Here is a 23,585-nt window from a genome sequence, read left to right on the forward strand (position 1 = left end):
TGAGGGGAAAGGGTAACAGAGGAGGAACTCTGGGCTTTTGCTATGGGGAGTTCATGTCAATTCTAAAGGAGATTCACATCTTCGCTGTTCAATTGAAATCAATTCAATTTTATGTAGGAAGTGGCTGAGTGGAATTATGTTTCTAGGAAGCCACACAATGAAGTGGAAAGTATTAGTAGTTCTTGACCCGGCTCTGCTATTGACTGGCCTGGGCAAGTCCCTCCTCCAGCCACAGTTCAGCTTTCTAGTCTAACAAATGTTTCTGTGTACATTTACAGATCCGTTGAAGGGAAATGAGACAAAGTGATAAAAAAAAAAGTCAAGAGTATATGGAATTATACAAATGTGAGGTATTGAATATGCTGCCCCCTTAAGGATATCCTAGGCATAATGGCTAAAAGTGAAGCAAGAATTTCCATATGTAGTATAATAAGCTCAAGAGGTCTTATCCCGAAGCCGATAAGATGTGGAATGAAACCACCCGATCTTGAAGCAGGACTAGGTTTGGCTAGAAACGGATAAGATAGATGTATTTAATTAATACAAATGTGTTTGGACCTGATATCAAGGACTTGGCAAATGGTTCTTGGTTAACACCCACTTCTCCCAAATTCTTGAATGATTGCCCATCTGGATTTGGAAGTCTCAAAGCCTTCTTTCCTCAAAGGGCTGCTTTCTCTTGTGGTCTGCCTCTTCCTGTAGGTCCTTTCCCCTACCTCTGCCTCTGTCCAAATATCTTCCTCATGATTCTAGAGAAGGCAGAGTGTAGGTTTTTGCCCTCTTATGTGGGTTCCATCTATTACAAACTTACTTAGTCCGGAGCAAGATGTGGATGAGTACAGTCTAGGGAATTTCTGTGGATGATGTTGATGACAATGAATGGAGGGGGAGCGATTTTCCCAGTCAGGAGTCAGTTTTTGTGATGCTTCATTGTTCTTCCCTGTGATGTGTAGTGTTTCAGCATGCTGTGCACAAAGAAATTGCACGCGATAGTCTCTTCGGATATGCTGTCACTTGGCAAAGGGCTGAAGGCAAATCATGCACCTGCACAACCTTGTTAGCTTGACAAAGAATTCTGGCTCTCCCCCTCCCTTCACAGGAAATGCTCCCAGACGGCAGCACCAACAAACCCTAATTAAGTCTTCCCTTACCTTGGATCCTGACACTTTTTCCTCCAACCTTTCCTTGGGTTTAGATGTGTAATTAAGAGGAAGGGTGGGGGAGAACAAAATCAGGTATACGATGCAGCTGGGAATTGGAGCTACTTAATAGCAAGGAAAGACTAGAATCTCCATTCTGGCGGCTCTTTTGACAGTTTAAACGGAGTAAGGGATATGGCAAAATGATGGAGAAATTAAGATGCTTTTGATGAAAAGATTGGTTTTAATTATGTGAGAACATTTGTTCAGACATTTTGAGTTTCTTGTGTTTTCACCTTTTTGTCGCTGAAGAAAAGAATTTCAATGTTTTTCAGCCAATATTTAAAGACAATAAATGTAAGGTGCCTGGTGCTTCCCTGGGAAGGCTGTGAACACTCCCTTACAATTAAATGCAAAATCTGAGGCTTTGTGTACTTATCTGAAAAGAGAGTCCCATTGATTTTATCATGTCCCCAATGGGTTCAAGATATACTGTCTTCCCCCAAAGCTTAAGAACCACTGGTATTAGAGAAGGATCTGGAGACGAAATCTGGGAGGATAGCCACATTTGGAAGCCATGAAGACAGGATGGAGCCTATAAAAGTTAGGGAAGGATGGAAGCCCCAGACAGACCCATGGGGGGCAGTGAGTGGTTAAGCATGTGTGCTCTGGAATCAGATACACCTGAGCCGAGAGCCCAGCATCTTCCTTTATTAACTGAGCTGACTGTATGACAAGGGCAAGTTACATCTCTAATTTGGGATGGGATGATGGCACCTACCTCATGAAGTTGTTGCAAGGACTAAGGTCATCCATGTAGCATGCCTCCTTGCCTCCCTGTTGATGTGTGCAGTCTCTGTTTCTATGCATACTTTGCTTTTTTCCTGTGCATTTTATGCCTCCTTCTGGACCAAGTATCCTGTACAGATGTCAAGAGGCTCTGCATTCTATTCCACTATCTGTTTTTTTCTGCTTTTTTTTTTATTCTTATGTTAATCCCCATACATTACATCATTAGTTTTAGATGAAGTGTTCCATGATTCATTGTTTGTGCATAACACCCAGTGCTCCATGCAGAATGTGCCCTCCTCAATACCCATCACCAGGCTAACCCATCCTCCCACCCCCTCTTTTTTTTTTTTTTTTTAAGATTTTATTTATTTATTTGACAGAGAGAGAGAGAGAGAGGCAGGCAGAGGGAGAGTGAGAAGCAGGCTCCCCACTGAGCAGGGAGCCCGATGTGGGGCTTGATCCCAGGACCCTGGGATCATGACCTGAGCCGGAGGCAGACGCTTAACTGACTGAGCCACCCAGGCGCCCCTTTTTTCTGCTTTCTTTAGAAAAATAATCATTGTGAGGCAGTGTCCTCAGCTGAGTATCCTCCTTCCAGCTTTTCTGGAGCCTGCTTGCTGGCTAGGTTGAGAGCTACATGCTTGCAAGTTTCCACGCAGTATAGGGAGCATTAGAGGCTAGAAGCCTAGAGCCTGGAGCATGGAGCCAAGTGAGCCAGCCTCCTTTGGGAAGGAGAGACCCAAACAGTGCTGTGAGGGGAGAGCCTGTCTTCTGCAGCACCTCAGATAGTGGCTGCCTCAGGCAGCCTCAGGGGCCGGCTCTGTGGCCTAATTCCTTTTGTAATTTGTACAATAGGCCAGAAGATGGGGCTCTTGACCTTGGAGTCAAGGGCCAGAGGCTCTTTCTCTACATTTGAAGTGGTGGAAAATAGACCCACGAGAGCTCCCAGGAATTTTCTACCTCCTTAGCCCTCTCCCTCCTATGCCCATTCATGCCCACTCCCATGGCTAAGACCTATCTTTCTGGGGAGAGGGGAATTCGGGGCACATCTTCCCTTTGAATACCATCCTTGGCCTCTCCTTGAATTACCACATTGCCAGAGCCATTCTATCTGACCCCCTGCCCCAGCTTTCCCCCTTAAACCCACCTTGCCCCAGTGGCAGATCTGGCAGTATTGCATAGTGGCCAAGAACTCTAGAGTCAGATAGACTCATCCTTGACTCACCTCCCAGGAGGAGCTCTCCCAGATCACTCCATCCCCCATGCCAGTTACCTTCTATCGCATGACCTTGCTATTGACTTCTTAGCAGCCATCATAATCTGTAATTGTCTGTTTGGTTACTTGTTTACTGTCTCCCCACTAGACTGTAAGGCTCAAGAGGGCAAGACCGTGTTTTATTGTTCTTTCCCCAACATGCAACCTGAATACATAGGTTCTCAGTAAATGTATTTTGTATTAATAAATGACCAAAGCTCAGCTTCATGACTGCCTGATATTAAGAAAGCTGCTAAACTTCCCTAAGCCCCTGTTTTCTTACCAGTGAAATAGGAGAAATAATGGAGTTATTATAAATTTTACGTAACACAATGCATTTATGCGACAAAGCCTGGCACCTGGTACATGGAAGTGTTCTCCAAAACTTTCAGCAGTGCCTTACTTTCTATTATATGAGAAAAGTAAAATCTGAATTAATTAGCTGGCTCTCCATAATTTGGCCATAGTTATTTTTTTGTTTTTTTGTTTCTTTTAGAGAGAGAGAGTGCAACAGTGTGCACCTGAGGGTGAAGGGAGGGGGAGAGGAAGAGGGGCAAAGAGAATCCTAAGCAGGCTCTATGCCCAGCTTGGAGCCAATGGGAAAGGTTGCAGGGTGGGGGGTGGGGGGGCTCTGTCTCATAACTCTGAGATCATGACCGGAGCCAAAATCAAGAGTCGGACGCTTAACCTTAAGGGACTGAGCCACCCAGGCGCCCCTGTTTGTTTTTTTAAACCACAATTTGTACTTCACTACTGCTCTTCTCTATAACTTTTTGCTTTGGCTCAAATCATGACTACTCTGAATGGGCCATGTACATTCCTATTATTATTATTTAAAGATTTTATTTATTTATTTAAAAAAGATGATCTATTTATTTGAGAGAGAGAGAGACAGAGATAGTGACAGAGAGCATGAGCAAGCACGAGGTGGGAAGAGAGGGAGAAGAGGGAGAAGCAGACTCACCACTGAGCAGGGAGCCCATTGTGGGACTTGATCCCAGGACCCAGGGATCACAACCTGAGCTGAAGGCAGACAGTTAACCAACTGAGCCACCCAGGTGCCCATTTTTAAAAAGATTTATTTACTTATTTTAGAGAGAGAGAGATGGTATTTGCACGCGCGTGCGCGTGCGTGCGTGCGCACACAAGAGTCAGGGGAAGGGCAGAGGGAGAGAATCTTCAAGCAGACTCCCTGCTGAGCATGGAGCTGGACACCAGGCTCAATCCCAGGCGATGAGATCATGACCTGAGCTGAAGGCAAGAGTTGGACGTTCAACCAACTGCGCCACCCAGGTGCGCCCATTCCTATTATTAAGTTTTTGCCAGTAGTTGAGATGCTTGCTCTCCTTACCTTGGCTCAATTATTTTCAGATTTAGCTTTAACCCATGTCCTCTGTGTCATGGTCCTTTAGTGTCCCAGGTCATAAAAATCATTTTCTCTTCTGAATTTTTATAATCTTTGTTGTCTACATTTCTCATATGGCTCTTATTCTTTTTTTTTTTTTTTAAAGGTTTTATTTATTTGACAGAGAGAAAGACAGCCAGAGAGGGAACACAAGCAAGGGGAGTGGGAGAGGGAGAAGCAGGCTTCCCGTGGAGCGGGGAGCCTGATGTGGGGCTCGATCCCAGGACCCTGGGATCATGACCCGAGCCGAAGGCAGATGCTTAACGACTGAGCCACCCAGGCGCCCCTCATATGGCTCTTATTCTATGTTTTATTATCTGTCATCATATTCACATGTCTTCTGTTTCCCTGATTAGACTATAAGCCCTTCAGAGATATGTATTATATTTTAAATTTGTTTTCATCTTCAGTGCCATTTGGGCCTGTACATAGTAGGTGTTGAATATGCTTTTGATCGAATTAAAAACATATATATTTGTTAACTACTTTCTATATAACCAGCATTCTTTGAGGCTCTGTGGAGTACAGAAGGACATAAAAAATAATTATCTTCAAAAAACTTACAATATTATAGTAAGTTAAAGTCAATATATAGTTAAAGTACTTAAATAACCACAGTGTGATAACTGATATAAGAAAGGTATGGAGTGCTGTGAGGCTTCAGAGAAGGGAGATATGGTATCTTTAAGAGGTGTTGGAGAGAGTGGGATAAAGGAAGGTTTCTTGGAAGAGATAGCCTTTGAGATTGACTTTGAAGGATGGCTAAGATTTTGATGGGCAAAAATGGGGGGCAGTGAATTCCAAATTCAAGGATTCAAGGATTAGTGAAGTGATAAACAGAGACTGTGGCAAAGAATGCTAACGCTCAGAAACAGGACCAAGGGCCTTAGACAGGAGATCAGAAATATGGTTCTGCCCCAGGGACATTGAAGCATAACCTTGTGTCAAATTTCAGGGCCAACGCAAGTTGTGGTATACAGGGGTTGAAATTTAACATGTACCCGACTATGTTCTCCAAATGTAGTTTCTTTTGAGGCAAAGAATCATTTGGACTGTTTCCCCCCCCCCCCCATAATATGGACTCACCTACAGTCTGATGTGATAGTGCATGAAAGGCAAAAGGCCCCTTGCCTCCTCTTGGGGACAGAGGATTGGTTGGATTATGGCCAGCCTCTCTTTTGCTTTCAAACCCAAATCAAATTGAATGCATTACTCATGATTTTCTAACCTTGCCCTAGATCAGTAGTTCTGTTGTTAAATAATAATTTGCCTTAGATCATTTCTTGGAAAAGTTGGAAGCGTTTTTGTGGAATTATTTCAGCAATCAGCCTAGGTTCAACTCTGTGCTTTTCTCTGCCCACCTAAGACCAGGGGAGAAGACCTAAGTAGGAGCGAGTCTGTGGAGGGGGTCTGATCACTGCCTGTCCCGCTTCTCTTTAATGCACTGCCTGTCCCGCTTCTCTTTAATGGCCATTAGTTCAGACATTAACAAGTAATTTTAGAAGGCCCTTCCCCCTCATCCTCTGGTACTTCCTTCTTCAGTCCCAAGGGCCGTTTCCTCAGAATTTGAAAACCATTACCTAAGTAATAACATCAGAATTAGACAAAGCCGACACTTTCTCAGTTTTCAAGGGTCAGGTGCAGCCGCAAATAGAAGCACGGGATTTTCAATTTCTAGCAAGCAGTTGGAAGGACCTTTAAGCCCAGAGGCCCCTGAAGGGAGGGAGGCGGTTTCCAAGGCAACCGGGCCCGGAGCGGTAGCCTCCCCAGGATCCCTCCTCCCCCTCCTCCTCCCGGTAGCCCAGGGTACCGCCGGACAGCGTCCTCCTGTGCTCCGCGCGCTGATTGGCCGCACAGGCCGCACGCTGATTGGCTGCGGTGAGGCCTCGCGGGCCGGTGGCAATGGAGGCGGCGGCGGTTGATGGTTGACCGTTGGCTCCGGGGTAGGGGTCGCCGCTCGGGCGATCGGCTCAGAGCCGACCGGAGCGCGCGGGCTGCTGACGCTCGGCCTGGAGCCCTCGGGCCAGACCTAGCTGGGTTCCGCCATGCCGGCCGGCAGTAACGAGCCGGACGGCGTCCTCCGCTATCAGGTAGGGCCCCGCCTCCCGCCCCTCCCCGGGGCTCGGCCTCCTCATCCTCTGCCCACCCTCCTGCCTCTGCCCCCGAGCCGGGCTTCGCAGGCCACTCCCTGAGGGCGAGGGGAGGCCCGCCAGCGACACCAGGGGGCGCTCCGGGCGGCTGGGGATCGGGCCGGGGCCGCGAGCGGGTGACCTTGGGCCGAACCTGGGAGCCGGCGGATCACTGCCGCATCCCTTGAGCGGCCGGCCCGGGGAGCCCTGAAGGCGGCGGGCGGTGACCTCTGTTCTCCTCGGGTACTCCTTCTTGGGAGGGAGGCTGGCTTCTGGCCTCGCGGCGTCTTGTTGGAACGCGGGAGGAAGGGTGGCCAAGGAGCTTGCTCTGGTGGGGCAGGTCTCCCCTTTGTGTTTTTATTTCTGGAGACTTCTGGTTCCTCAGTGGTTCAGAGAAAGAGCTGGAAAGACTGGAGGCTGGGACCAGACCCCGCTAGTGTGGCCAGCTTTATGACTTTCTCCATCCCCTTGGGCAGGCATCTGGAAACTTCTGGGAAGGGAAGGGGAAATGGGCTGGGGATGTGTTGAGAGGTCAGGAACAGGTGTTTGATTAAGGGAATGAGGAAACCAGATTTAAGTATGTGATAACTGTTGGGGTGGCAAATGTCAGGGAAAGCGTTGGATTAGGTGTCAGAGACTGTAGGCTCAAATCCTACATCCGCCTTGCACTGGCTTTGTGACCTTGAATACATCACTTGCCTCCTTGAACCTCAGTCTCTCCATCTAGTAAAATGGGGATGGTAATACCTGCTTTGCTTACCTCACGGAGTTGTTTTGAGGACTAAATGAGGTGCTATTTGTGAATGCTTTATTGTGTGACAACCAGTAAGTGAGTGGTAGCTTATTGAATTCTCACCCCCCCCCTTTCCTGTGCAGTCAGGTGGTCTAGTTACTGCTCTGGAAAGAGAGATGGGGGGGTCAAGTCTGAAGTGGAGGGGTGTGAAGAGGATGATGGGCCTTCTTAGGAAGGATGATGGGTCTTGGAAACAAGTGCATGTTGATGTCAGTGATGTTTTCTGTAAGGAGGCAGGGGAAACAGTCTGAGTGTGTAGCAAAATGGGCATCAGACACTGACTCTTCTTCCTCCTGTAATAGTTTGCCACTAGAAGATCCATGATTCCTTGTTTGCTTGCTCCATCAAAAAGGGAACCATATCTAAGATTTTGGAAAATCTTTTCATATCTTAAGTTTATCCAATGTATGTTGGGGAGACAGTGATGAGCAAAAATAGGCAATGTTCTTGCCCCCTGGAGCTTCCTGTCTTGGGGGGTGGGGAGAAATAACCATTTTTAATCAAATAATCCCATAAGTAAATGTATTATTATGAACTGTGATAAGTGTTTCGAAAGAAAGATAGGCAGTGCTCTGAGTGGTTCCAGCCTTGGTCTTAGATGAGAGAAGAGTTTGCTAAAGAAGAAAATTAAAGGTCTAAAGAAAGAGTGTCAACTGAGGGAAGAGGGAGATCAAAGGACCTTGGAGACAAAGAGAATAGCAGAAAGGGGCATATCTAGTTAGAGGGCCTGAAAGAAGGCCAGTGTGGCTGGAGCCACAGGGAGCAACGGTGGGGGGCGGGGAGGTGGTGTGAGATACACTCTGGGGTTGTAACACACAGGGTCATTATGGCCCATCCTGAGAAAGTTGGGATTTATTTGAGGATCAAGGGGAAGCCACGAAGGGGTTTAAGCAGGGAGGGGAAGGAGAGAGAGAAAGATTGCAAGAAAGAGAGAGCACAAGTGCATGAGAGTGGGGGGGGGTGAGAGAGCAAGCACCAATGAGATCATGATCAGATTTTCCTATTGAAAGATTTCTCTGGCTGCAGTGGGAGGAATAGAATAAGCAGGAATGAGTGTGAAGAGACAGTGTCCTTAACATGCAGAATGTGTAGCAGTTGTATTGTCAAGATCATAATAACCCATAAGCTTCTGTTAGTGCTCTGTGAAATTTATAATTCCTGAGTGCTTCTGGGGTAGAATAGAAAATAATTATCTCCTTTACATCTAGTTCATGTAACTTTCACGAGTGGTGGGGTGAGGAAAGGAAAAGGAATAGAGCAGGAACAGCACGACCTCATGAAGGCTGAGTCAGGTGATGGGCAAATGGGCACTTGAGATATGGGGGAGGAAGAAAAATGAGGGCAGGAGGAGGAAAGGAAATAGGGATGACCTGGAAGACACATAGTCAACCGATTGAAAATTACCCATGAAGGCTCCTATGTGCCAGTTAGGCTCTGTGTGTGTGTGTGTGTGTGTATTATGGGGGGATGGACCTTACAAAGCGAGGAGATTGTGTAACTTGGTGTAAAGAGAGATTCTAAGCATCACATCTAAATATCATAAGTCTAGGCTGTTTTCTCTGGTTTGGACTACTGCACTAGCCTCCTACACTTCCCTCTGCTCTCTCTTGCCCTTCTACAGTCCACCTTCCACATGGCAGCCAGAGAGAGCTTTTAAAAACACAAATCATGCCCCATCCTATCTTGAGACCCTTCAGTGGTTTCCCGGTGCATTTTAAAATAAGATCCAAACTCATCATGGCTTACCAAGCTTCAGTGTGCTCAGCACTGACTGCCTTTCCTCCATTCTCTCACCACGCACCTCTGTACTGGCTTTCTTTCCATTTCTTTAATATGGCAAGCTCCTTCATGCTTTAGGATCTTTGTTCCTGTCGTTTTCTCTGCCTAGGACATGATTCTACCCAGGCTTTTTTGTGACTGAACTCAAATGTTACCACCTCAGAGTGGCTTTCCCTGACCTCCACCCACAGTGACTCTCTTTCATACGATCCTGCTTTATGTTCTTAATAGCGTTTTTAACTCATCTGAAGTGTTCTTGTTTGATTTCTATATTATCTTTTAGAATGGAAACTTCTTGGGGGCAAGGACCAGGAGGAAAATCTTGTCATACAGAACAGTTCCTGGTATAAAATAGGTGCTTAGTTGCTTGAGTGAATGAATGACTTTCCTATATCCAAAGCCGATGCGCTTCTCCTCAAGGAGCTCATGGTCTTGTCGGGATTAGCACAGAGCATCAGGGGCCCATTGCTTTTCCCTCCTCTTCCCCTGGAATATTCCATTTAGCTTTCAGGGTCTGGCTCTATATCACTATCAGAATTCATCATTCTGTCTTCTCTGCTCACAATGCCCACCAAATGCTATTACTGTCTCCAAAGTACGTGCCTTTAATCACTCTGCGTTATGGTAGCTTGTGTCTTTGAAACCTAGGCCAGTGCCTGACTGGGAGTGAGCACTAGTAAATGTTTGGGAAGATATGTGGCAAGGTATACAATGGATGTATTGGATTAGGAAGAGATTGGACTGAGGGAGGCCAGCTAGGAAGCTGTAATTTGGGATGACTTTTTTTTTTTTTTGTAACGTAGGATGACTTAATGAAGGCCTGCATTACTGAATTTTGATGAGATTTCTGGAGGTGGTTATTGAAATTTTAGGAGTCAATGTGCTCTTAAAGGGGTTAGGTAGTAAGGGAGGAGGAAGAGCAGAAAACTTTAGGGAGAGCCTCTAGTTTGGACTGGAACTGAGGACATCTTGTATCTTCAAAGTTCTCCTGATCAGCACTTTCAGAATTGAGCAGAAAGAAGTGCTGGAGGAGAAGGCTGGAGTGGTCAGAACCATCAGCAATTGAGCCAGTGCTGGGAACTGCAGGCAGGTTCAGGGATGGTGTAAGTGACAGAGAGGCGAGCAAGTGAGTTTGGGTTTCCAAGGCTTTTCTGTGAATCAGGCCTGCTCAGAATGGAAAATTCAGCCCTGGGAAATGGATGATAATTAGGAAGGATGGCTGATGAGAAGGACTGATGAGAAGAGAGTCACATTCCCTATCTTCTGTGGACCTGGAAAAACTCGTCCAAGCCAAGACTTCCTGAGGGAGACCTGAATGCTAGCGCCTAATGACTGGCATGTGTTGGAGCCCAGTTAACATTTGCTGAATGTTATTGAATAAAAGTATCAACCATGGCATTTCTCCTCTCACTACATTGTAGCGTATAATCCATATTCCTCCACCCTCTTCCAACATACACTAGGTGTTCTCTTTCTACGTGGGAGTGGGGGTAAATTGTGAGCATCCTCTGTCCCTGGCTTTCCCAGCTCCACTGGGGAGCTTCAGTAGGAGAGATGTGGACTGTCCTGCCAAGCAGAGAATTGTGGTAGTCTGGGGGACAATTCAGGTTGCAAATTTACTTCCTTCAAAATCTGTAGATAATTGCCTTAGCTCAGGTTTGCCTTGGCAGTGTAGACAGGGCTCTCAGTCAAGACTGCCTAGTACTAGTCAGGACACAGAAAGCAACCATGTTTATTCTAGATCTGCTGCTAGGTAACAGCAACAAATCTTAGATAATGGAGAGAGTGGTTGTTCCTGTAAGGCAGTAATAAGTTTACTCTGGTCTTGGTAGTTAGGGAGCCATAATGTGTGTATTAGTTTCTGTTGCTGCCATAGCAAATGACCACAAATTTGGTGGCTTAAAACAACACAATTTAGTCCCACATCGGGCTCCCTGCTCGGCGGGGAGTCTGCTTCTCCCTCTGACCCTCCCCCCTTTCATGTGCTCTCTCTCTCATTCTCTGTCTCTCAAATAAATAAATAAAATCTTTTTAAAAACCCACAAATTGATTATCTTACAGTTCTATACTTGACAAATCCAACGCAGCTCTCACTGGGCTATATCAAAGTGTTGGCAGGGCTGTGTTTCTTTCTGGAGGCTCTAAGGAAGAATCTGTTTCCTTGACTTCTGCAGCTTCTGAAGGCTAACTGCATTCCTTGGCGCCTAGTTCCCTCCCTCCACTCAAAGCTAGAAGCATAGCGTGTCTCCAACCCTGCTTTTGGCATCACATCTCTTTCTTGGACTCTAGTCTTCCGCCCCCCTTGTCCACTTTTTAGGGACCCTGTGATTACATTGAGCCCACCAGATAATCCAGGATAATCTCCTTATTTTAAGTTCAGCTGATGAGGAACCTTACTTCCAACTGCAATCTTACTTGGGTCGGCGGGGGGGGTGGGGCATTACTCTGCCTACCACCATGTACTAACTAACTAGTAGTCTGAATACTGAACAGGAGTGACTTCAGGTGAGGTTCAAGAAAAGAATCACTGAGAAACCAGAGCTACTTTGAAATTTGAGGCCCCAGTGGCTGCTGAAGAGTCAGAATAGGAAGCTCCTGGGTATTGAGGAGCTCATGGCCACTGAGAGGAGGTCTGGAACAACTATACAAGTCCTTATGGAACCTTTGTTCTCACTAAAACAGGCTGAATTCCGTGAGGATGTCAGATTGAGGGCATTAGACAGATGGGCATCTGTGGGCCAGATTCACTGACAAGGGTGTACAAGGGGCCAGAATTCAGAGACTTTGTTGGCTGAAGAGGAAGATGGAAGTGAATGAGATGGAGAACTATTGGAAGTCCGGTCAGTAAAAGGGCAAAAAGTACAAGTTTCAAGTACCAGGTTCTGGCACACTAAGGATTTAAGATGGTAATAATGTGGATCTTGAGCTGTGGACACTAATGCCTGATCAGGTGACCTGAGCTCTCTGAAATGACTGGGTTCTTTGCTTTTGGCAAAATTAGCATACAGTGTTAATAAGAATACAGAGAGGCTTGAGTTTGAGTTCCTTCTATCCCACTTAGCTCTTGTGTGATCTTACTTAGCCTTGATTTAAGACTGCTGTAAGGATTAATTGGAGTAATATACATAAGGCACAATACTAGGCGTATAGGAAGTGCTCAGTAAATATTTGTTCCAAAACTCACTGTATCAACTTACTTTGCTGATTAGAAACCCTGGAAGTCACTTCTATATTTGTTGTTTTAAAAATGGTTAAATGTATCAGAACTCAGTAAATGCTTGACTCTTTTTTGTTGGGGGTGAGGATAGGAGGGTGGATGGGTGTACACGATCTCTGAAAACACTGGATCCTTAGGAAAAAAGATGAAAGGGGTCTTTGGAGGTGAAAAGTCTGAGACTAACTGCAGGAAAGGAGGCGGAGTTGAGTTTGGCAGGTCCACCACCCCACAGGTCCAGAGTGGCGCAGCAAGGGGCATGAGTCAGGGAGAGGGCTCAAGGTGGGCTCCACTGTCTGCTGCCTTCCCCCTCCCCTGCAGCCTCTGGGGGCTGCTTCCAGGAGCTGGAGCCATTGTGCAAGGCTCAGCCCTGCCCCTGCCTTTTCATTTGTCCATTAACTGTAAGTTAGAATCTGGTCTGCTACTCAGGTACAATTCATTCATTTTTCAAGACTCATAACAAGATGTGCCTTGTAATTTCAGTGTTTTAATGTGTTTTTAACCTCCTCAGTTCTTTTAATCTTTCTAGTCCTTGAGGTAGGCACCCAAATCAATTCACATTTACATAGCGGGTCATTGTCTGTGAGCTAGGAGGAAGTACAGAAAAGAGGAGACTTAGAAACACCACCTTTTCTCTAGTTCACTCTTCTTTCCCTCCCTCCTTTCTTTCCTTTATCTCCTAAACTTAAGTAACGTGGTTCTCATGATTCCAATCTTTTCTGAGTCACAAGCTTCCCTGAGAATCTGATGAAAGTTACGGACCTTCTCAAGAAAAATGTGTACTCACACATAATCCTGAAGCCCATTTATGGGAACCCTAGAAATCTATGGATAAGAAATCCTCTCTGCCAGAAATAATGATAGTATCAGAGGAAATATAACAGCTAGCTGGTGAGGAATCTGCAACAAGCACAGGCAAATGAGACTTGATATTCTTTTCTTTTCATTTTTTATGATTTTAAACACTTTGTATATACTTGAAATTTATGGAACATTTCAAGCAGATAACAAAGTAGAAAGACTAGGGGCACCTGTATGGCTCAGTCGTTAAGCGTCTGCCTTCGGCTCAGGTCATGATCCCAGGGTCCTGGGATGGAGCCCCACATTGGGCTCCCTGCTCAGCGGGAAGCCTGTTTCTCCCTCTCCCACTCCCTCTGCTTGTGTTCCTGCTCTCACTAACTCTCTCTCTGTCAAATAAATAAATAAAATCTTAAATAAAAAAAAAAGAACAAAGTAGAAAGACTTGTAAAAGTGACTCGTCATGTACCCATGACCTGGCTTCAACAATGAACACATATCTATTCTGTTTCATTATGTCCCCACCCATTCTCCAAATCCCAGACATCATATCATTTCATCAGTAAACACTTCAGTATGTGTCACTAAAGATTAAGAAGTTTTTTAAATGACATAACTACCAAATCACAATATTACTATTTTTAAAATTAACAATAACTCCTTAATAAATATCCATTTAGTTGTTTAAGTTGATGTGAGTGCCTTATAATTTTTTAAATAGTTGGTTTATTTGAATAGGGATCCACACGAGGTCCGCACATTCACATCCAAGCCTGACATTTCAAATGCTTTGGCTAATGGTGTTTGACAGTGGCTCTGTTTTCTTTGGCAAGACAAAGAAAGTGGATGAACAATTATTCAGTGAGTTTAGGCTGTGGTTAACTAATCTAAATTAAGGAAACAGGTTGATTTTTCAACCTGAATATTTCAGATGTTTGACCTTGCTTTCCATATTTTGTTTTCATGGTTCTTAGAATCATAAAATCAATTATCCCGCCATCTCCCCTGCCCCCTTCCTCCAGATTCCTGCTGTGTTCTGTGCTGTGCCAGGGATCTGTGGACAGTGCTAAACATTATAACTAATTGGTCCCTGTTCTTTGGATATTTATAAACCTGTGGGGAAGTCGACATGAAAAGTTATTCATATATATATGAAGTTTTATGGGAAAATATAATGATCATATGATAAAGAGTTCAGAACCGTAATAAATATTTATTCATCACAGGTTTTGGATACTTACCACATACTGGACATTATACTAGCTGCTAGGTACATAGTGGTGAACATAGGCACAGCACCTCCCCTTCTGGGACTTACAAGAATGCAAAGTACTTACAGTGGTAAGCTACTGTATTGGGCTCTACGAGCATAAAGATGACAAATTGTGGCTGTTGCCATCCGGAAATCCATGATCGAAAAGATGAGCTAGATAAATGAATAACAAATCTAAAGTAAAAGCAAGTTTTTCTGCCTAAAAGTTATTCCTTTACTTTATATGAGTCTTTACATTGATGTTAAAGGTGTATTTGAAGATTTTGAATATTCTTAAATAATTATAAAATGTGAAAAAAGTAGTATTTCTAAGTTAATATATTATTTTCCGTATCTGTAATCTTTCAGTTTTATCTGTAAATATTTCTGTGTGTATCACTAAAAGATAAGAATTCTTTTTTTAATTTAAAATTTTATTTTATTTTAATTTCAGCACAGTTAACATACAGTGTTATATTAGTTTCAGGTGTGTAAGATAGTGATTCAACAATCCCATACAAAAAAAAAAAAGATAAGAATTCAAAAAAAAAACAAAAACAAAAAAGATAAGAATTCTTTAGAAAATGAGCATAATATCACCTAAAGAAAAAATAGCAATTTCTTTAATATGATAAAAGATCTAGTCAAATATTCAAATTTCCAATCGTCTCAAAAAATTATTTTAAAAAATAACTAAAAATATTATTTTGGTTTGTTTGAATCAGGATTCAAATAAAGTCCACACATTGAGATTTGTTTGTTGTCTCTTTTAAACTACTGCTTTCACCTTCTTCTCTCCCTGTCTCTGTTTCTGTCTTTCTCTTCTTGCAATTATTTATTTTAAAAAAGGGGTAGGGGGAGGGAGAGGCTTTGTTCTATAGTTTCCCACAGTCTGGATTTTGTTGATTGTATTCTCATGCTGGTGTTTTTCCATGGAATTGTGCTTCACTGTATTTCCAGTAAATTGATATTTGGATTTAGAGGCTTGGTTAGATTCAGGGACACTTTATTTGTTAAGATTACCTAATGGGTCAGGTGATATGGCCTCCCATTAGGAGACATGTAATGTCTGGTTTTCTCTCTTTGTGATGTTAGCGGCTATTGAAAATCAATGTAATCTATTAGGGATTGCAAAATGGTGATATCCTAATTCTAACATTCCTTTTTCATTTATTCTTTTCTATAATAAGAAACTTCTTTCATCTCTTCTATGATATCACTCTATGGTACAATTTATATAGGAAAGCCAAGATAAATTTTTAACAGTTTTCAAAATAATGAGTTGGTTTGTTAGCATGATCCTCCAATGGTGACCAATTAATTTTTAGAGTGACATTGTGAACTCATGGATTTTAACATATTTGATACAGTTAATCTGTTATAGTTATTACTCTTACTGATGCTCAAATTGTCCTAAAAAGCAAGGGATCTCTTTAAGTTGACTCCTGAGTCCTTTTGACACCATCCTAGTTGTCTGTGGGTAGCTTTTAGTAGAAAATGATACTTTAAGAGACCACAATCTAGGTGCTAAGGATACTCATTGCTTCTGGCTGTTCATTTTTTTCTAGGACTTTTGAGTGGACAGAGCTAGAAAATGTAAATTTATAAATTTTAAAATATTAAAAGATAAAAATATATGTTCTTGTTGATACATCCGATTCAAATTCAGGACTACATGGTTTTTACTTAACTTCTATCTTAAGACTGTATTTCCTCTTACCCCTGCTGAGAATGCCAGTTCTCAATGACATTGAGAATGACAGAACAAGTTTACATAATCACTCATTTGTTTATCTCACAATGGACAACTGTCTCAGAGTGATAGCACCAACACTACCACCAATAGATAACTAAAAAGCAGTTTAGGGCGCCTGGGTGGCTCAGTCGTTGGGCGTCTGCCTTCGGCTCAGGTCATGATCCCAGGGTCCTGGGATCGAGTCCCACATCGGGCTCCCTGCTCGGCGGGAAGCCTGCTTCTCCCTCTCCCACTCCCCCTCTTGTGTTCCTGCTCTCGCTGTCTCTCTCTCTGTCAAATGAATGGATAAAATCTTTAAAAAAAAAAAAAAAAGCAGTTTAAGATCTTCTTAAACTTGGGCTCCTGGGTGGCTCAGTCGTTAAGCGTCTGCCTTCGGCTCAGGTCATGATCCCAGGGTCCTGGGATCGAGCCCCACATCCGGCTCCTTACTCAGCGGGAAGCCTGCTCTCCCTCTCCCACTCCCGCTGCTTGTGTTCCTGCTCTCGCTATCTCTCTCTCTGTCAAATAAATAAATAAAATCTTTAAAAAAAAAAAAAAAGATCTTCTTAAACTCTTTTTGTCTTTAGGGTATATGCCACTAAGGATGTTCAGTCAATTTATTATATCTTAAAGTTACGTGGAATAATTTCTCTTGGAATAGTTATGCCATCAATTTGACCTTTGTTTTCATTTTGTTTTTCATTTCTGGGAATTGCTTTTAAAATTTTTAGTTTTGTTTTAAAATTATGTAAGATATTTGTAAAATTAGGTATATTCAAAGAACTCTGGTGTTCTGTCCTTGTCTCCTAACTCCTCTATAGGTAACTATTAAAAAAAAATGTTCATGGCTTAGTCTTCCTTTGTCTGCTTTTAAGTATAAGCAGATGCTTATGTTCCAACACTTTTTCTTTTACATATATATGTACATATATATGGGATTCTGGGAACATGACCTGAGCTGAAGGCAGCTGCTTAACCGACTGAGCCACCCAGGTACCACAAAACCCCAGCCTCTTAAATACAGAGAACAAATTGGTAGTTGCCAGGGGGATGGGTGAAAAAGATAAAGGAAATTAAGAATACACTTACCTTGATGAGCACTGAGTATGTATGGAAGTGTTGAATCATTATATTATACACTTGAAACTAATTTAACACATATGTTAATTATACTTGAGTAAAAAAAAGAAATAGCAGAAATATACTTGAATAGAAAAAAGAATAGCATTGATAGATAGATAGATAGATAGATAGATAGACATTTGACTTTCATCTACTTCCCTAAAAATTGGTTTATTCAAGTTGTCCTCAAAAACTTTTCTGAGCAGTGCCTGGGTGGCTCAGTCGGTTGAGCATCTGCCTTCAGCTCAGGTCATGATCCTGGGGTCCTGGGATAGAGCCCCATGACATTGGGGTCGTCGGGCTCCCTGCTCAGTGGGGAGCCTGCTTCTCCCTCTCCCTCTGCCTGCCGCTCCCCCTGTTTGTGCTCGCTGTCTTTCTCTTTCTCTCTCAAATAAATAAAACAAAATCTTTAAAAAAAAAGTTCTTGAATCTTCTCATTAGGAAAATGCAGTTCAGGGTTACCTTATTTGGGGACATGGATGATAACTGGAAAGGAAAAGAGTAAAATTAGGACAGTAAGCTGGAAATTTGAGCAGGATCTAGAAGATAATCTGGACTTGGCAGAGAGTTGGGGATGGGGCACATTAGACGACAGGACATGTGAGCAAAGGCATGAAAGTGGGAACGTGCACAATGCTCATGGGATCAGTGAAGTTGGCTGGAGCTGCAGATTTGATAAGAGAAATAGATTGGCAGGAAAATCAGTTCACATTTTTTTTGAAATAATTCAGGGTCTTGATAAGGTAGGTGCCATTATATTCATTATTTTACCAAAGAATTATTGAGTACCTACTATGTGAAAAGTCTGTGTAGGATGCTGGGGAAACAGTGGTGAGGAAGACACACAGGGTCCCTCCCTTGAGCAGAGACATTTCATTACGAAGGAGAAGTACAGTGTGCTGTGAAGGCATATTAATGGGGGGACCTAGCTTAGTTCAGATGAGAGGTAGTCAGGGAAGCCTTTCAAGGAAGTGCATGGAGGCTGAGATCTGCGGGATGATGAATAAGTATTGGCTGTTGGTGGTGGAGGTGAGGATAGCAGGGAGAAACTTATAGTTCAGGGAGGGAGAAACACTCAAGGAAGAAAGTAAGTGTGGTTCCAGAACTGAAAACATGTCCAGTATGACCTAAAGGGCTGGAGAGTGTGGCCTAGAGTAGATGAGACATGAGAGTGGATTCAAGAAAAATTGCAAAGGAGGACTTGATAAGAAAAGGGAGAAAACAATTTCCCTGAAGACATATAATAGACACTCAGTATACATGGAATGGATAAGTCAATACATTTGAAATTTCAAATGTGGACTAAGAAACAATGGTGCCATGGGTGAGTGTAAGTAAATGAGCACAGGGTGCTAGTTTTGGAAAGATTAGTTTGGTTTTAGTCCTGTGGATCTTGTGGTCAACATCCCAATGGTTTGTCAAATACTGAGTCAACAGTTTCAGGCTACTGTTGAGATTGTAAGACTCAAGGGAGGGAAACAAAAGGTAGAGTGCTCCTGCTTGGGAATTATGGTTAGAGGAAGAAGCTGAGCCTTAGGTTGAGAGGGAGGAGACTTGATCAGAGAAGCAGGATGGAGAATTTCAAGGACAAGAGGCTCAAACACTGTAGAGAGGTCAAGGAGACCAATTTACAATAAATGAAATGATGTGGTTGACACCACTTACAAAATGCAGGGCTATTATCCACTTGTACAGGTGGAGTGGGGAGTTGGAAAAGGCATGAGATCTGTAGTCACAAGACCTGAGTTCAGTCCCACCTCTGCCTTTTACCACATTTGTGCCCTTGACCAATAATTACTTCATTTTCTCTGACTCTCAGGCTGCTCTTTTATAAAATGAGAAAGAGAATGGCTGTCACGTTTGTGTCTCAAAGTTATTGTGAGGTTCAAATGAAAAACATATGTAAACCATCATGCTTTCTCCCCCAAGGGTTGCAAAAAGGGTCGGGCATATAGGTGGGACTTAAATGAATGTTTGAATGAATGTATGCATATTACTATGGCTACTTCTTTTTGTTTCAACAGAGACCAGATGAAGAGGCTGTGGTGGATCAGGGTGGGACCAGTACAATTCTCAACATTCACTATGAGAAAGAGGAGTTGGAAGGTAAGAATTGTAGTTTTGTGTGTGTGTTGGGGGGCGGGGAGAATTAATGAGAGGCACCCTGGTGTGGGAGGAGAGCTTTGCCATCAGGAGGCTTGGGTTTAAATCCTCTAATTCTTTCTCACTAGCTGCAAGACCTAGTGGGGGTAAAATCACTTCATTTCCCTTAGGCTCTATGTCCTCATCTGTTAAATAAAAGTAGGGATATTAATACAGAGAACAAACTGGTGGTTGCCAGAGGGGAGAGAGGTGGGGGGAAAATGGGTGAAATGGATAAAGGGGATTAAGAGGTACAAACTTCCAGTTATAAAATAAATAAGGCATGGAGATGAAAAGTACAGCATAGGGAATAGAGTCAATAATATCGTAATAATGTTGTTTGGTGACAGATGTGAGTACACTTACCATGATGAGCACTGAGTAATGCATAGAATTGTTAAATAATCATGTTGTACACCTGAACTGAGCACAGCATTGATATTAATTATAATTCAATTTAAAAACTAGGGATATTAATACCTTACTATTAGGATCCACTAACATGTGAGACAGTGCTCTGAGCACTGTGAAGTCTAATATAAATATTAATAAATGATCTATTCCTTGAGAATGTAAAGTACTCAGATCAGTTTGTCAATTCTTGGCAACTGCCTACAAATATAAATGTAAATATATACACAATTTTAAAAGAAAATAAAATACAAATAGTTTTTAAAATTTAGTTTGGTTATATTATTCAGTTGTTTGGTTATATTATTCAGTTTGCCCCATCTCCAATATTTGCTCTTCCATTCTAATTATACCCATTTCTGCCTGGTGTTTTCATCTAAACAAGACAAGAGAAAACATACACCCCTGTAACATATTCTTTAAGAATTCATAGCACAGAGTTGTATTTAAAAAACACCCAGCTAGGAGCGCCTGGGTGGCTCAGTCGTTAAGCATCTGCCTTCGGCTCAGGTCATGATCCCAGGGTCCTGGGATCGAGCCCTGCATTGGGCTCCCGGCTCTGCGGGAAGGCTGCTTCTCCCTCTCCCACTCCCCCTGCTTCTGTTCCCTCTCTCACTGTCTCTCTCTCTGACAAATAAATAAAATCTTTAAACAACAACAAAAAACCAACCCCCTCCCCGAAAAAAAACCCACCCAGCTAAAGTGGAAGGGAGAGAAGAGTCATTCTTATTGATCTGCTTTGTCTAGGTTCCCTTAACTTTCTTTTTCCCCTGTCCCACCCCTGGGTCCCCACATGACCGTTGGTGGTGTCCTTCTGCTTTCCTTTCTTTGTAGGGTGGTTTCCTGATAAGTGGTGATGCTCAGTTTTATGAGAGAAAGGCTCGTGTCCAGTATAGCTTTAATGAGAACCCACATTTGGCTCAGAAGCCTTTGTGAAATCTCTGCAACATCCCCTGCAATGTTGAAGGCTATGATACAGCACCTTTCTAATGACTGAGACAGCATGTAAAACGTTCTCTCTGTACTACTTGTTCCCATGACGTTTTTTTCATCAAAGTTGTATAATCTTCAGAGAAAACTTGTCCTTTGGTTGGGGAGAGTGAAAGCTGTAGAGGTTGACTCAGCCTCTGGGTCTGTTACCATGAGAACTTATGTGGGTGGCTTCTGGAGGTCAGCGGAGTTTGGATATATCAAGGTCAAGTTTTCCAAGTTATTCTGACCAGATGCAAGAAGAGCCAGTGTGGGTTTCAGCAACTGGGAGAAAGTGGAGAAGGAAAGGGTGTGGAGGTGGGGAGGCTAACATTTGTTGACTGCCCTCTGTGTGTTAGGCATTGGATTAGGCATTTCGGACAAGTTGTCTTTTTTTTTTTTTTTGTAATGGACAAGTTGTCTTTTTCATCTTCCCAGCAGCCCAGGCGGTAGGTATCATCCGTATTTTACATGTGGAGAAATAGGGTCATTTAGCCTAACAGCAGGTGAGACTGGGATGGAATTCTGCTCTTTCTATTCAACTACACTGCCTGCAAGGGAGGACAGTCCTCGGCATTAACCACCCAACCTCAACTTCTGGCTCCATCACATAAACATTTGTATATGATATAAACATCATATGAATATCATGTTGCCCTACCCCTCCTTCTGCCCTGACAATCCTGTTGCCTCTCTATTCTCTTACTGCACCCTGAGGACACTGTTGTTCTCGGTTTAGTTGTCTGGGCCCACTAGACCTTTGCCCTCAGCAAGGAGGTAACCACCTATGAACACTCTTGTCTGCTTGGGAGTAGAATCATAAACACGGGCAAACTCGGATCCTGAGGACTGGGTTCCATCCACAGAGGTCAGCTGAGCAATTGGTAGTCGGAGCATCTTTTCAAGATGACATCATCTATTCTTCATGCCCTCACCATTTTGCTATAAAAGAAAGCTATACATGATGTCCTCTGTAGGGGACAGTGTCTTGGGAAGTGGTCCTTTATACAGAGAGCTTTTTGAAAACCAGCATCTTATTTAGGTTAGCACTTTTTAAATAAAGCACATTTGGCACATGGAGGGCAAATGGTGCCCACTTCTCAGGCCTGATGTGGTTCTAGAGCAGCACCGGAGAAGAGAAGAGGGAGTTGGGATTTGCTGTAGGCTTGGTCATGCTGGGGGCTCTACCCTGACTCACTGTGAGGGAGGCCCTAGGACTCAGACTGCATCTAGGGTAGTGTCATTTCTTGAAGGCATGAAATAAAGTCAGTCCCACTTTGATAGAAGACAGAAGTAAATTATATTCTGATTCAAAGTGTATGCCATGATACAGGGTTCTGTGGCTGTGGATAAATCTCTGGGTCTTCCTTCCCCTTTATTCCATACCCTCTGCTCCACATAACATAACCCATCCCCCCTTTCAGAACTACTTCAGAGATTTAGTCTCTGGACATTTGTTACAGACTCTTGTAAACGTGGGTCTTTTTGCGTAAGTTAATTCCATCAGTAGGAGAAGGTGCAGTAAACCATGACATTGCTTCTTTTTATGTATGAGAGGAGTCCAAAGCAAGTATTAGAACAGATTTCCAAAGATAAACTCACAAAGAGCAATAGTCCGTGATGTGCTTCAGTGGACTCTCCTGCTCCCAGAAGGACATGGAACAGTTGCTTTAGTTACAGAACTGTTTTTTTCCATTTTTTCTGGCAGATCATTATTCCTGATTAACTATTAGACTTAAAAATCCTGGACTAGGTTTAGTGCCTTCTAATAAGTTTTTAACAGAGGTAAGAGCCTTTTGATCCTATTTTTAAGTTATAAAAAAAAAGGCTTGCATCTGCTCCGCATGTTAGATTCCCCCCTCCAGTTATTGACTTTGAGTCGGACCTGTAGCCCAGGGGGGTGGAATAATTTTCAGTATGTGCTAGTGAGTTCTGCGTGTGTACTGGGTAAACAGTGTTTATGACATGCACTCTTATGTCGGTAGGCCCAGTCTTTATCTGCAAGGTAGGTCACAGCTGTGATTTCTGTCCTGCTCCACAAGATTCAGCCCCAGTTCACTAATGGTTGCTCCCCGTATGTGTATACTTACTTATTTTTAAAAATATATACTAACGTTACATCTCTCCCATTAAGTTTTACTGAATGAATACTTGTATTTGCACACAGATAGCTCCCAAAGCATAGGTTTGACAATGACTGGAAAGAAAGAATGGGGAATTAGATGGGGAGAAGGCGGAGTCCGGGTGAGTTGGTAAGTAGATGAGGGGGAAGAAGACTTCGGGTAGGAGAGCAGCTAAGTGACCACAGGATGAGTTTAGTGAAGTCACAGACTGCCACAATCCAGTTAAATGGACTAGATTTTATTGATGCCATATTCGTTTTCTGGTGCCCATTTGTTTGTCATCTTTTCTGCTGATTTCACTCAGAAAATCCAAGTCCCTGCTTCAGAGTCCTCAGCTTAGAAACTGAGGTCTAATTTTCTGACAGCCACTTTGATCCTTCTTAGCTCTGACCCCGGCTGGGGCTTGTTTTCATTTCTGCCTGTCTTCAACATTTTCAAAAGGCAGGCACTGTGGTTGGTTAGTGTTTGGGAGAACTGATTGGACCAAAAAAATTCTTAAAGTAAAAGAGTCTTCCTTCCCTAAGATT

At 43.2% G+C, this 23,585-nt stretch overlaps 1 protein-coding gene across 3 annotated transcripts in view; it reads left to right on the forward strand.

The window, feature by feature from the left end:
- The first annotated feature begins 6,476 nt into the window (after positions 1-6,476).
- Positions 6,477-23,585, forward strand: part of SLC4A8 (solute carrier family 4 member 8) — a 79,977-nt gene continuing 62,868 nt past the window's right edge. For all 3 annotated transcript variants that reach the window (XR_014145700.1, XM_081821690.1, XM_081821691.1), the window contains exons 1-2: positions 6,477-6,681; positions 19,438-19,519. Coding sequence is in view for 2 of the 3 variants with exons in the window: in XM_081821690.1 (XP_081677816.1) it covers positions 6,637-6,681; positions 19,438-19,519 (127 nt within the window). In the remaining variant the exon portion in view is untranslated. The remainder of the gene's footprint in view (positions 6,682-19,437; positions 19,520-23,585) is intronic.

The sequence above is a fragment of the Leptonychotes weddellii genome, chromosome 5 (assembly GCF_054177405.1).
Source record: "Leptonychotes weddellii isolate Sample4059 chromosome 5, ASM5417740v2, whole genome shotgun sequence".
In the NCBI taxonomy this organism is placed as follows: Eukaryota; Metazoa; Chordata; class Mammalia; order Carnivora; family Phocidae; genus Leptonychotes; species Leptonychotes weddellii.